The 15,060-nt window shown below is 40.2% G+C and overlaps 1 protein-coding gene across 1 annotated transcript in view; it reads left to right on the top strand.

The window, feature by feature from the left end:
- The window catches only part of LOC115694334 (uncharacterized), a 30,839-nt gene extending 16,873 nt beyond the window's left edge, over positions 1-13,966 (top strand). Inside the window, exons 3-4 of the mRNA XM_030621464.1 lie at positions 12,389-12,578; positions 13,820-13,966. Coding sequence (XP_030477324.1) covers positions 12,389-12,578; positions 13,820-13,966 — 337 coding nt within the window. The remainder of the gene's footprint in view (positions 1-12,388; positions 12,579-13,819) is intronic.
- The last annotated feature ends 1,094 nt before the right edge of the window (positions 13,967-15,060 follow it).

Raw genomic sequence — 15,060 nt, 5'->3', positions numbered from 1 at the left:
TCGAGCGGCACTCTAAGGGCGCGTTTGGTAACATTTCTATTTCTCTATTTTTCTGTTCTTCTGTTTCCTGGAACAAAAAAAGAACATAAATCTGTTTAATAACGCATTTTATTTTTCTATTTCCTGGAATAGAAAATGGCCAAGAAATAAATTTGGAACAGAAATAAGAAGTAGATTTTTTCTACTTCTTTATTCCCAGAAACAAAAAAAGAAATAGAAAAGTCCGGTTCTCAAGCCGCGGCCTTAGCTCCTCCTCCATCCTCCGTCGTCTGTAGACCGTCTCAAAGCACATGTCCGGTCCATTCCTAGCGGGAATAATAAAAAAAATTCACAAAAAAAATTAAAAAATTCCCAATATTCATAAAAATCAGAAAAATTCTCAGAAAATCCATAAAAATCAGGAAAACTCAGGAAACCCATAAAATTTTGAAAATTCTGAAATTGAAAAAATTTAAAAAAATTCATAAAAATTTTTTTGGGAAATAAAAAGAAACAGATTTTGGGAAAGTAAAAACTTTTAATAAACTTTTCCCCCAAAAAAATCAAAACTAAAAAATTCACAAAATGGTTTAGAATAAATTAAAAAATTCCGAAAATTCATAAAAATTAGAAAAATTTCAGAAAAATACCTAAAAAAATTTAAAAATTTAAAAATTCCAAAAATTCATAAAAATCAGAAAAATTCTCAGAAAATCCATAAAAATCAGAAAAACTCAGAAAACCCATAAAAATTTGCAAAATTCGAAATTTAAAAAATTTAAAAAATTTCATAAAAAAGTTTCTGGAAAATAAAAAGAAACAGATTTAGGGAAAGTAAAAAATTTTAATAAATTTTATGACAAAAAATTAAAAAAAATTTCACAAAATGACTTAAAATACCTGTAGCCACCCACTTTGAGTGAAATTTAAATTTTTTGAGGTGTCCAAGTGGTATTTTTGAAGATTCCTCAGTTTAGGGATCAAAAGGAGTTTTAAACCCCTAAAAAGGATTAGACAAACCAATAAATCATGCTTATTGATTTTTTTCACTTATAACTTATACTTATAGTTAAATAAAAGATTTAGATTTGAATGCAAAAAATTGGGAATAGAAATTTTTTTTGTTGTACCAAACACATTTTTTGTTCTTTTTTTTATTCCAGGAATAGAAATTTTGTGCAGTTACCAAACGTATTCTTTTGCTCGAAAACTCATCCAGGAAATAGAAATAGAAAAACTATTTCTGAAAAGAAATTATTCCCAAAAATAGAAACGTTATCAAACGTGCCCTGAATCACCAAAACCACTACCATTGCACTATCTCCTTAGCGGACCTGGCCATGTGCACCACGGTGACCCTCCGCTACCGCCACACCTTCCATCTGGGTAGGTGTTTCGCCTTGTGTAAATTTGCATATATAGACTCATATGCTTTTGTTTTTTCTTCTTCTTTTGTGTCTGTGTTTTCATTACATGCTTCTTCGATTAACGTTGTTGTTGAGAGAGAGAGAGAGAGAGTTTTGTCGAGTTATTCGTACTTCAAATTGGGGTGCATCATCTTTTTGTTGTTACCCTACTGATACATGCGCCAGTATATGCAGGTTTGTGTGCGAAGATAGATCTACGTGAAACACATGTGGACTTACGTTTTCATGCATTTTTTACTATGGGTGTTCGGTGTTGTGGATGGTCTAGATAGAGACTATTATTTAGTTTCATTGGGAAACATGAGGGATTATTTGATCAGAAATCAAAGATTCTAATATTTTGCCAATTATATATAGGACTAGTATATCTTAAGCCCGTGCGTCGTCATATCTTTGTCAAAACCAAAGTCTAGCAAGCCTTGTTGTTAGATAAATCTTCAAAAGAAAAACTGGTGATTTCTGCAAAGTTTGCACTGTTTTTCTTATGTATGACGTTTCAAGGTTCCTTTATTTTAAATGAAAAAAAAAGAAAAAAAAAGGAGGTTACATTTCAACCGAATATGCAAAATATGATGATATGTTCAAAATAAAAAGAGATAGCTATTTTTAATGAAGAGTGCATATAATGTAATAAACTTAGGGTGTGTTTATTCGAGTCAAAGTATTTTCCAAGAATTAGTTTACTGAACTTTCACGCGTTTGATTTGCTGAAAATAAAAAAACCATTTATAGTCAAAGAAAATAGGCATTCTTAAATCCTAACTTGAAATTGGAAAAGCATTTTTCTTCTGAAAAATATATTTTGTAGAAAACAATTTTCTTTATTGTGAATACATCATGTTACTTTATTTATGTTGGAGATTTATCATAAATCAAAATCAATCACAATTTTCTTGACGATAAATATATGGAATTTTAAGGTCAAGTTTTCAAAAAAAAAAACCGTTGACTGTGACATCCTGAAAATTGTCCATTTTGGATTTATGAAATGCTTGGTTTTATGAACGTACTCGTAGTTAGTTCTCGCCCGGAACTGATCATTCCTGGGATACTAACCATTAGGGAAAGGCTAATTAGGGATTTAAATTCGTGCGACTAAAGAAAATTCGATCGTGAATTGATTTTCGACCATAAAATCGTCGAGGTGACATTTTGAACCACTGTAGGCCGATCCAAGGATAGCCAGGGGTCAGTTCGCCACTGTCATAGTAGTGGATCGCGGGTGATTCCGCTGGACCACGAAATGAATTGACGAATGATCCTGAACCTATACCAAACGATCCTGCCCCTCGGATTTAGCGATCAATCCTCGCGATTAAGAGACAACCGATGTGACATCCTGAAAAAAATTAGTCCATTTGGGATTTATGAAATACTGGATTTTATGAATGTACTTGTAGTCAGTTCTCGCCCGGAACTGATCATTCCTGGGAATGCTAACCATTAGGGAAAGGCTAATAGGGGAAATTAAATTCGCGCGACTAAAGGAAATTCGATTGTGAATGGATTTCGACCATTAAATCGCGGAAGTGATATTTTGAGCCATTGTTGGCCGATTCAAGGATAGTTAGGGGTCGGTTCGCCACTGTCGTAGTAGTGGATCGCGGGTGATTTTGCTGGACCACGAAATGACTTGACGAATAATCCTGAACCTATACTGAACGATCGTACCCTCGAATCAAGTGATTGATCTTCGTGATTTTAATGACAACCGAGGTCGTCACGTATCGAACGAACTTGCACGTGACTCGATTCAATATCAGTCATGAGTCGATTCTGCGAATTTCCCCAGCAAGCCGCCCATTAGCTTGAGAAACGCTCAAGTTGCGTTTAATAAAATTTAATTATTGAATTTAGCCCAATTTGGACATCGGAAAATTAGGAAGTCACGACGGAATGTTAGGACGATGTGCAGGAGACACGTGTGATTTTTGGGTGCACTCAAATCCTTCAGAAAAATTCGATTTGAGCAAGAAACGGAGAAAGTGACCAAAATACCCCTAAGAAATATAAAAGGGTATGTTTTAAGGGTAAAGGGCATTTTGGTAATTTTGCCCTAAAATTTTGATTGGACAATTTTACCCTTGAGTTTTTGAGAAATCACAAGAATACCCTTGGATATTTTGGGCAAAATTCGATCTCGGCCATCGGTTTCAGGATAAGATCGAATCTGGACCGTCGGATCAAAAAGATTAGAGAAAGGGTATTTTGGTAATTAGCCAAGTTGGTCAAGAAATTTGACTATTTAAGTCAAAAATTTTCTCTCTCCTCCCCCACGGCAGCCCCTCTCCACCAAATTCTTCCTCTCTCTCCCTCCCGAACTCTCCCCCACCGTGAAGTCCCCATCGCCGAATCGCCGCCGCGCCGTCGCCGCTTGCCTTCGCCACCGCCAAGCCGCACCGCCGTCCCCGCCGTTCGCCGCCGCGCTACGTTCTAGCCGCTTTAGTCTAGAACCAAGTAAGTTGTAATCTAAACCTCGCCTAGGACGTCGAGTATTTTTTTCGGACTCATTTGGGTGATATTTAGGGGATTTAGAGGTTGATTAAGGCGTTGATAATGGTTATTGGTGGTTGATCATGGTTATTGGTGGCTGAGTATGGCTGTTAGTGATTGTTGCAGGTTGGATTAGACGTCAGGAAATGAGTTTTGGCAGTTGGAATTCGGTAGAAATCGGTTCGGGTTTGAATCCGTGAGGTTCGGGGTGAATCGCGGATTCGTGGTTACTGTACCCGCTCGGTTTTCTATTTTTTTAGAAAATTTTGTGGGCCGAATTTGAGGAAGGTTTCTTCATGAAAGTTGTTCCCAACATCTTGAGGTATAACATAATTTAATTTGGGAATTTTTGGAGATCATTTGAGGCCATTCGGAAGTCCATCTTTGGACCGAAATAAAACTGCCCGATTTACTGTTCACCCGACCTTCGGGTCTGTTCGAATTTTTATAAATTTTTTCAGGCCTATTTTCAAAATACTTCCTTCACGAGAATTGTTGGGGACATTTGTGGTTATAACATATAAAAATTTCAAGGCTTTTCAAGATGATTTGGGTACCGAATAAGTTGTATTTTGATGGCCTGAGGGACTGTTCGAGCGAATCGGATTTTGTCTGACTTCAAGTGACCAAAAGAGGTGTTTCCAGTTGGAACTGAGTTTCGAGTTCTTCACAAAAAATGTTCAACAAGATGTTTTACGCAACGTGTCCAAATTTCAGAATTTTCAGAGTTCGTTTACTATTTATTTGGATGGGATTTCGGTCACTGTGTAAACTGCCCAGTTTTTACCCGATTCTTTGGATGTTTGTTTTGATGGGCGGAATGGAGTTGGTGTTGGGATTGAATTGTTGATGCCTCGTGACCAGAATTTAGGCTTGAATGTGTGTTATATGAGGTGATTTGAGGATGAAATGAGGATGTTTCGAGGCTGGAGTGAGATTGATTAGAGTGTTGGATATTGTGGGATGGAATTGGCGAGCTTAGGGCTCGATTTAAGGACAAATGGTGTCGGTTTGGTGTGTGGTAGTATGGCTGGATTGTGGTGTTTAATATGCTTGGAAATGTCGAAATTATGCCTATGAACGTGGTTGTGTTTGTGGGTCCATGAGTGGCCTTGTGTGTTTATTAAACTGTGATTTGATGGATTGAAATGTGTTTGATTATGTGCACGCGTGGGCCAAATTAAATTAATTGTTGAAATTGGCCATGTCGAATGCTGAGTGAGCATGTTTTACGTGTTAATCGATGCGTGCACGGGCCACGTGTGATGGGCCAGTTGGGTGTGGTATATGCGTGTCAAGCATGCGCATGAGTAAGAAAGAAATGTGGTGTGGCATGTGATTGTGGAATTTATGTGAAGGTGTGGAATTGCGAGTATTGGGATCGGGCCGAGTATCATAAGCTCGGGCAGCGATCACATAGGTCTGTTGCATTTGGCACAGGCTGAGGCTTGAAAAAGCAAGGTTGAGAATCGGTCCGAGGCACGATCAGCTCGGGTGAGACCGGGATCGAACCGAGGCATTATAAACTCGGGTTTCGATCATGTAGGCCTGTCGCATTTGGCGCGGGCTGAGGAAAGTGTGAATGTGGGATCAGACCGAGACGTGTGATGCTCGGGGCGCAATCGAGTGTGAATGTGGGATCGGACCGAGGCGTGTGATGCTTGGGGCGCAATCAAGAGGCCTGAGGCGTGTACGGGTACGCGGGCCGAAAGTGTGGTGATGAATGGTCGCAGTGTGCCTGAGGCGTGTACTTCAACGCGGGTCACTGGCGAGTGATGTGGAAAAGAGGAAATGAGAACGGAATGAGTATGTGGGATGAGAATGGTACATGCGCGTGTTTGCATATGATGTGATGATGACTGAATGCGGGTGTGCGCATGATTTTGCCTGATAATATTATTTGATGTGCCTGCGATGTGATGACTTGATGTGCACGAATGTGCGTGTTTGTGTGTTTGTCTGGAGGTACGTAATAGTCTAGGTAGGGTTTAGGTTGCAACTTATTGAGAAGTGTCTCATGGTTGTATAAACCAAATCATTTCAGATAACTCGCCTGCATAAGGAATTAGTCGCCGCCACCGCCGTCAGAACGTTTTGGTACAATCATGCACCCCGAGGATAATTTCGTGGAGTACTCTCTAAATGGACGCCGTACCGAGGACGCAAGGACTAGTGAGGAGGCGATGAGCTAGTGCTCGTGTAATACCGTTTTTGGTAGATAGTGTAATTGCCTCTGTTCGGTGTATGGTTTTTTTAAGGTAATCGTAGTGGGTGTGCATGTAAAATTTATGGACTCAAAAACATCGGGAAGGTGTAAGTATGTTCATATATGGCAGATGTAAATATGTGTGGAAATGAAATGTTTTAAGTAATGTGGCGGTTGGGCGTGCTTAGTTATTCTGGTGTTCTCCAACTTTTTTGTCCGGGTTTAATTAATTGTTTCCGCTATGATTGACTCTGATGCGAGACCGTTGAGTCGGCGACGTATTCCTGGGATGTCGCACTGTTCGACTCATGAAAGTGAGGTGTGGAAAGCATTAGACTTGAGTCGGGGCGTGACAACCGAAGTCGTCACGAACCGAATGAACTTGCACGTTACTCGATTTATTATCAGTCACGGGTCGAATATGCGAATTTCCCCCAAAAACCGCCCGTTAATCTGAGAAACACTCGAGTTACATTAAATAAGATTCAATTATTTATTTGAGCCCAATTTGGACATTGGAAAATTAGGAAGTCACAACGGGGCATTAGGACGACGTTGTAGTTGGAACGTGCAGCTTTGGATTTTCCCAAATCCTTCAGAAAAATTCAATTTCGGCAAGAAAAGAGGAAAGTGACCGTTTTACCCCTAGGAATTTGTTAAGGGCAAGTTTTAAGAGGGAAGGGCATTTTGGTCATTTTGCCCTAGCTTTGGAAAATGACAATTTTACCCTTGGACTTTTTGAGAAATCCCCAAATTGCCCTTGGATATTTTTGGGAAAGATTCGATCTCGGCCGTCGATTCCAAGATAAGATCAAATCTCGGCCGTTGATTAAAAAGATTAAAGAGGGGCAAGATGGTAAATTGCCAAAGTTGATCAAATTTGACTATTAAAGGATAAGACCCTCTCTGTCTCTCCTCATTCTCTCTCTCTCAAAACTCTCGGCTCCCTCCCCTCCCTCACCGTGAGCTCTCTCTCTCTCCCCTCTCCCGTGGCCGTGACTCACGGCAAGGAGGCCGTCGCCGTCCGCGCCACCGCCGAGCCGCGCCGCCGCTCGCCGCCGTCCCCGCCGATCGCCGCCGCTTTCCACTTTAGCCGAATTAGCCTAGAGTTTGGGTAAGTCGCCCCCTAAACCCTATTTAGGATATCGGGTATTAACGGACTAGTTTAGACACGGTTTAGTCGGTTTTAGGGGTTGATGGAAGTGATTATAGATGGATTAGAGGAGAGCTTGATCCCTTGTTGTGTTCATGGATGTTCATGTGGCTGTTGGATGTTAGTTTGGACATGGTGGAATGAGTTTTGGCAGTTGAAATTCGGTAGAAATCAATTAGGGTTTGAATCCTTGAGGTTTAGTGTGATTCTCGGATTCGCGGTTACTGTACCCGTCCGGTTTGCTATTTTTGTGGAGAATTGTGTGGGCCGAATTTTGAAGTTTTCTTCATGAAATTTGCTCTCAACATCCTGAGGTATAACATATTTTTAATTTGGAATTTTTGGAAGCCATTTTGGTCGCATGAAAACCCATTTTCAGACCGTATTAAAACTGTCCGGAACACTGTTCATCCCAACCTTCTTGTCCGGTCGAATTTTTATAAAATTTTCCAGATCTATTTTCAATAAACTTACTTCACAAAAGTTGTTGGCGACTTTCTTTTCTATGACATATAAAAATTTCAAAGCCTTTCAAGGTGATATGGGTGTTGAAAGAAATGTATTTTGAGGACAAAACAGTCTTTTAGAGCGAACTGATTTTGGTCTGATTTCGAGGGACAAAAAGGCATGGTTGCAGATTGAACCGGATTTCGTGTTCTTCATAAGAAATGTTTATCAAGATGTTTTTTATGATATATCCAAAATTTAGAATTTTTGAAGTTCGTTTACTATTTATTTTGATGGGATTTCGGTCACTGTGTAAACTGCCCAGATTTACCCTGATTCTATGGATGTTCATTTTTATGAGCGGAATGGTGGGGGTGTCGAGGTTGAATAGTTGCTGCCCTCGTGACTGGAATTGATGCTTGAATGTGTGTTATATGAGTTGATTTGAGGATGAAATGAGGATGTTTCGGGACTGGAGTGAGACTGAATAGAGTGCCGGACGTAGTGGGATGGAATTGACGAGCTTAGGGCTCGATTTAAGGACAAATGGTGTCGGTTTGGTGTGTGGTAGTGTGGCTGGATTGTGGTGTTTAATATGGTTGGAAATGAGCTTGGGAATGCCGAAATTATGCTATGGTCTTGGCTGTGATTGTGGGCCCGTTAGCGGCCTTGTATGTTTGTTGAATTGTGACTTGATTGCTTGAAATGCTGGTCGTTATGTGCACGCTCGGGCCGAATTGAATTAATTGTCAATTGGCCGTATTGAATGCTTATTGAGCATGAGAATCGGGTGTGAATTGATGTGTGCACGGGTCGCGTGTGATTGGCCAATTTAGTAGCAAGTGAATGTTGGGCTTGTGAATGAGTAAGAAATTGTGTGTGGTGTGGCATGCGTGATTATGGAAATCCCTGAGGTGGTACCATTACGCGGGGTAGGTTCCGTCCTGAGGCGTGTTCGTTTACGCGGAACGATGCCGTCCCTGACGAGGTGACGATGCCCGGCTCGACTGGGTGACGATGCCTGATGAGGTCAGAAGACCGTTAGCCTGATGCGTTTTACGCGGGCGCGGTAGAGAAGGAAAGTTGAGAATGTAGGATCCGTCCTGAGGCGTGTTCGTTTACGCGGGACGATGCCGTCCCTGACGAGGTGACGATGCCCGGCCCGATGGGGTGACGATGTCTGACGAGGTCAGAAGACCGTTGGCCTGATGCGTTTTACGCAGGCACGGTAGTGGTGGAAAAGTTGGGAATGAGCTGGACTTGGCTTGACTTGTGAGGATTGCGAGAATTGGCGCATGGCGTGAGTTCGTGTGCGAGTGTGGTTGGTATCGCGTATTGTGGTGCTCGATTATGGGGTAAAAACTGCTAGGCATGGTATGGGACGTGCCCAAGTGGGTTTGGCCTTATAATCGAGGCACACGCGCGGCTGTGATGCATTACTGTGGAATGTGGGCTGTATTGTTATCTAACATGTAGGGACGTGCATGATGGGTTTCAGGTAGGAGCGCATGTGTTGTGAGTATGATTAAACGTTGTGTGTTATGTGTGTTTCGTCTGGCGGTACGTGATAGCCTAGGTGGGGTTTAGGGTGTGTGCTTATTGAGATGTCATCTCATGGTTGTTTCAACCAACAATTTCAGAACCCCGGCCTGAGCAATGAATCTTCCTCCGCCGCCGCAGCGTTTGGGATACCGATGCACATCGACCATAACGTGGTAGAGTACCCAACAGACGAGCAAAGGTTCAGAGGGATTCATACTTAGATTCCGAGGAGACGGAATCGGAGTGGACGCCGTCTAGCGGGCGTCAGGGATAGTTTTAGGGTCATAGTAACTCTTTTGGAATGTTCCATTTTTGGAAGATAGGGTATCCAAACTATCGATCCTTTTGATGTCGGTGGTTTATAGTACGGTGTGCATATGTATATGGCGGTTGTAAATTGTGAATATTTTATAAGTTTGATAATGAGAAATGAATATGTGCATTCTCCCTGATTACCCCAGTTTTAATTGTTCGGGTATTTGTGGTTTCCGCTGATCATTTTAAATCTCTGATAAAATGAAATTTGGTCGGCGATACCCTGGGATGTCGCATTAATCGACCAGGGAAGTGTGTTGCGCGCTCGATGGGATTCGGGGCGTGACATTGACTGTATTTTTTAATAAAGAGTGCATATAGTTGTAGTAGAATTATGATTGAGATACATGCTTCTTGACGTGGGTTTTATGCTAAGCTCGTGTCAAACCCAATTGCCCATATACTTATAACCCATATTACAAATTGGCACTTATACTTACATACTGAACAAAACATATTATGTAAGCACTTGTATTAACTATATGATCTGTGTACTTCTCTTTAACAAAAACATCCTTCACCGTTGATTAGGGTAATTTGATTTGTAGCAATTAACTAACCACCATATCAATGGTGATAGATGAGGATGTGTAGAAAAGACAATACCTAGTATTTGCTTATCATGAAGTACCATAGTTAACGTAAAATCAAGAAATCCTATGATCAATGATGGTATACAATGGTGTTAGGTGCAGTGGCCATTAAGAACTTCAACTAGACCAAATACATATTAATTGGATCACTTTGATTGTATCTTTGTATCTAGTTTTCGATTATTATCATTGTGATTCCTCTCTATAAGCTTCATATGCTGAAATACATTGGGCATTACATTTTGTGCAGTGTTATTTGCACATTTGAGTTGTTATTTTTTTCACATTGAATTAATGAATCACATATCTTTGGTTACCTTCATCTTTGGTTTTGGAGAGAGATTACAATATTAGCACTATACGTGTGCATGAAGTTTCTTGCTGAGTGAGTATAGATGTCGCATTCTATCTTATGGTATAAAATTGAACCTGTCGATTCATCTTTAGATGATCTTAATATTTATTAGGACTGAGCTGACATAATCGATACATTCATGTTAACTTAGATTCAATAGTGTTGTTGGCTATCTAGACATATCAAGATTGCCATGACTTGATATCAATGATCTCGAGCTCATAAGGGATTTGGGTTTCGAAGACCAATATCAATGGCTTGGTTTGAAACTTTGTGGTGAATGGCCAAGTGACGTGAAATATTGCACGACATCTTGTTTTTTGCGATGTTGATGACTGCAAGATTGGTTAACTTGTTTAGACTTACCTTTGGCTGTCCAATTCAATTCCTATCACATCATTATCTATAGTTGTCAAAAAGTAAAAGTATCTACATTAATTAAAAGTGCTACTAGTCACGTGACTTAGATTCATCAATCATTGCGAATGTAAGGTTTAATTCATGCAGCTTGATCTCATCGAGCTATTGTCATGACAAGTCTAATTAACTAATTGCAGCTGGATCTAGGTTGGGAAGACATCAAGTGTAGTCAATATCGTTCTTTAGCTTTTCTTTTCACTTAACTCGGATGTTCCATTATTTTTTTAAGCAAAAGGGCTTACATATGTATGTCTCCCTCAATTGTTCATGTTGTTCTAATATTCCGAAACGAGTTGGGAGAGAGTTATAGACCTATCGGTCTTAGTTATAACATCTTGTGTTATATAATTCTATGCTATACTAAATATTAGTAGAAGCATTATGGTTAGTAATTGAATCTGATGTGATTAAATGAAGTTTCTTCTTTTGATGTAATATCATCACAATACAATTTTCTATCATACAATTTGTCAATATAGAAATATATAGCAAAAGTGGTATTGTCGACACGCTGGCTCAATACGTACTTCGACCCTGATGTCCTGATGATGAATTGTTAGAGGTCTGCCCTAAGAATCAATCAAGGTTGATACTCTAATATTAGTTGTGGATTAGGTTGTGTCGGAAAACCGATCTTCACTATACTTAGGTAGTCATAATGTGTTGCTAGAGACCGCTTATGACTTGTGGGCCAAAAGAATTTTGGGCACACTGCTAATGTTTAGTGAACCTACAGGGTCGCACACAATAGCGAACGGACTTAATATTGTCTATGCGCCTTGATCTACTTAAGAAGTAAATTTTAATTTATTGTCCTATTTAAATTATCTATGCGGTCGTACGCGTTATGAGATAACGATTAAACGTACGATTAAAGGTGGACAGTTTGGCGGGCCCAAATAGCCCGGCCCACTTCTTTTAATTCCGCTAGATAATGAGGCTGTATAAATAGATAGAGAATCATTCTCTGTCTAGGGTTTTTTCGACAGAGTATCGAAAAGCAAAAGGCGTTCAACAAAAAGGAACTTCAAGATCTTTCGCTAGCACGTAGATCGTTGGAGAATTCCGTTCGTGTGTGTGGATACCGGTAGAGGCGCAACACTTGGGGCGCTAATCCAGACACAATCGGCTGCCGATTTATCTTCGATTTGCAAAAGGTACGTATCGAACTTCCGTCTCGATTTCAATATACACATGGATCCTGTCTAGGGTTCTATATTCCGCTGCGTTGTTTTCGTTGATGAACCCTACAGAATCATCATTCCGGGTAATTCCTGTCAATCTCACTAGCCTTATTGAATACTCATCAGGCCTAGACCTAGCAAATTATGATACTCATCGGCAGTAGTGTTCTAGTTTATGCCTCGCACTGTCGTGTACTCGTTCAAGTTGAGCCCTCTCGGTGTTATTTCTGGTGATGAATCGTTTTTTTGCTTTTTGCGATTGTTTCTGTTTCAGATTGCCTGGCTCGGTTTTCAATGCCGCGAACGCGATGCAGTGCCCCGTGTGCCAGGCGGTGGAGGAAGGAGTCTGGAGGAGCTTCCTGACCAGAGCTCCTCGGAGCAGCTTCCTGACCAGAGCTCCTCGGAGCAGCAGAGCGGGTCCCCATGTGGCCCAGGAAGATGTGCAGGAGCCCCCTGTCCCAATGGTAATAAATGGTCATCCTCACTTGCGTCGAGTTGTTTTGCGCCTTCAATTATCGGTTTCATGGGATCCTGTAAATTCATATCCGACGTAATTCTAGAATCTGCTATGACTATAGACTCGTGGCTTCTTTCCTTTTGGATTTTGATCTTGGCTTTGCTAGATCAGTTTGATAAGTTACAGTTGAAACTGATGGGATACGGGCAATATGTTGCCCTATTTCACATGTGATGTAATATGGATTGAGTTATCGCTATGACTCTGGTCTCTGCACTTGAGATTTTAAACTTCTTAGACATTGTGGTGGAAAGAAATCACATTTTCCTAGTTTCATGAGCTTTGTCTCGTTCTTCTCATAATGAACTTGAGTTGATCTGTTTTACCTGTGGAAGACTAGGACTGTGGAACTGTATACTTTTGGAGTGGACTGCAAATCAGTTAAGAGTTAAAATCTCTTCGGTCCTTCTCCATTCAATGAGCTCTCCAACGTATTTTCAAGCAATTTTCAGCTCTGTCGGGCTCTTTGCTTCTCCTATCTGTTTTGCTCTCAATCTTGTTGGTATGTTGTTGAAATCCGATTCAACATGATGAAAGGCCACATGCATGCGAAGGAAATCACTCGTTCACATCGAAGAATGGAAAGGTTGAGAGCAAGGGCAATTTTGAGCATCTTGTCGATACAAAAAGATAAAAAAGGAAAGGTAGAGAGAAAAATGACGAGAAAAGGGCAAAAGTACACTACAAGTGCCATAACTTGTGTACGGCGCTCACTTTAGTGCCATAACTTTTTTTTGGATCACTTTAGTGCTAAAATTTTTGAAAAACGATCACTTAAGTGCTAAAATTTTTGAAAAACGATCACTTAAGTGCCAACTCCGGTGCCGTACATAATTTTTCGCCGGAAATCTGACGTGGCATTTTTTTTATTAATTTCTGAAGCTGACGTGGCTCGCCGGAGTCTCGCCGGAGATTGGCACTTAAGTGATCGTTTTTCAAAAATTTTAGCACTTAAGTGATCGTTTTTCAAAAATTTTAGCACTGAAGTGATCCAAAAAAAAGTTATGACACTTAGTGATCGTTTTTCCTCCGACTTGGCACCAAAGTGATCCGAAAAAAAGTTATGGCACCAAAGTGAGCGCCGTACACAAGTTATGGCACTTATAGTGTCCTTTTGCCACGAGAAAAGGCAAATCGTGAAATGGTTATTTCGTTCCTTCAAACCCTTAACTTTTACGTGTTCAGCAGGTTCGCAAGGTATCGCTATGGCTTTCTTCGTTCTGGTCTGGATCATTAGGAGAGGTCAGTGGAAAGAGACTCTTTGATAAGGGAGGACAGTTGATGGTGGATGAGATCTTATGGAGCATGCGGAATGAGATTAAAGAAGTCTACTAAGGAACAAGCTGGGTTTAAGAAAAAGATGGAGTAAGATTCTTTAGGAATCTGGCAGGTTTAAGGACTTGAATAGTCGAATTTTATCACTGTTGGTCTTGTTAAAGTGCTTTACACATTGATAACACAAGGAGAAGCTTTGACCGGTGGATATCTTTCTTTGGCAACTTTTACGTCGATAACCTGATCGATTTCCATTGTCATTATGTGAGATGGGAATGACTCATTTTCTTTCTTATGTGCTCGTTGAACTTTTGGAAACATTCAAATGCACTATAAATCGAAAATCCGTTTCTCTTGTTGGAAATATTATGAAACTAAAGACTAATCATTCACAATTTTCAAATATCTTAAATTCTGGTCCAAAATTTCTCCCAATCTAACCGTACAACCGATTGAAAGATACATAATTAATTAGAAAAAAGTAGAATGTGGGATATTATCCATCAAATAGAAAAATCAAACCACCAAAGTAGTTTGCTTGCTTATGCTGAGGCACAAGACCACAAATGGTCCAATTATACCTAACATATTTAAGAAAAAGGTCCCCATGATAAACATAAACAAAAGAGAAAGAAATCTCTCTCTATCTGCCCCACCAGAAAACTGGCCATCCTTGCATGAGAAATGCATAAAAGTCGGAGTCTTTCTATTGATAAAGCTTCAGAATTGTTAGAACATGTTGTATAGTTTTGTAGGTTTTCCTTTACATCTCCTTTCTCTTTGGTCCCACATAGGAAGAATGCTAGGCTCTTTTACTCCTCTAAGACTATATAAAGGCTTCTCATGTACATTGTTTCATATACCATTATAAGAGAACAAATACCATTCTCTTTTAATCTTTCTTTCTTATCATGGTATCAGAGCCAGGTTCATTGTCTTGAAGAGTATGCTCTGCGGTTGCCATCAATTGGATCTTCCGCATCAGAAATTAAGACAATGAGCTCATTATTTTTTAAAGTATGCTCTGCGGTTGCCATAAATTGAATCTTCCGCATCAGAAATTAAGATAATGAGTTTAGGGTTTTTGGGCCATCATCCTTGCTCGTTCTAATCCGCGTTTCTTCTTTCTCAATCCTTTCGATCACCTCAATCCA

Source organism: Syzygium oleosum, unplaced genomic scaffold (genome assembly GCF_021117445.2).
Source record: "Syzygium oleosum isolate NSW1041296 unplaced genomic scaffold, Sole_v2.1 Sole_v2.17, whole genome shotgun sequence".
In the NCBI taxonomy this organism is placed as follows: domain Eukaryota; kingdom Viridiplantae; phylum Streptophyta; class Magnoliopsida; order Myrtales; family Myrtaceae; genus Syzygium; species Syzygium oleosum.
Note: the sequence above shows the minus strand (reverse complement) of the source record. Positions and strands in the feature narration are given on the sequence as shown.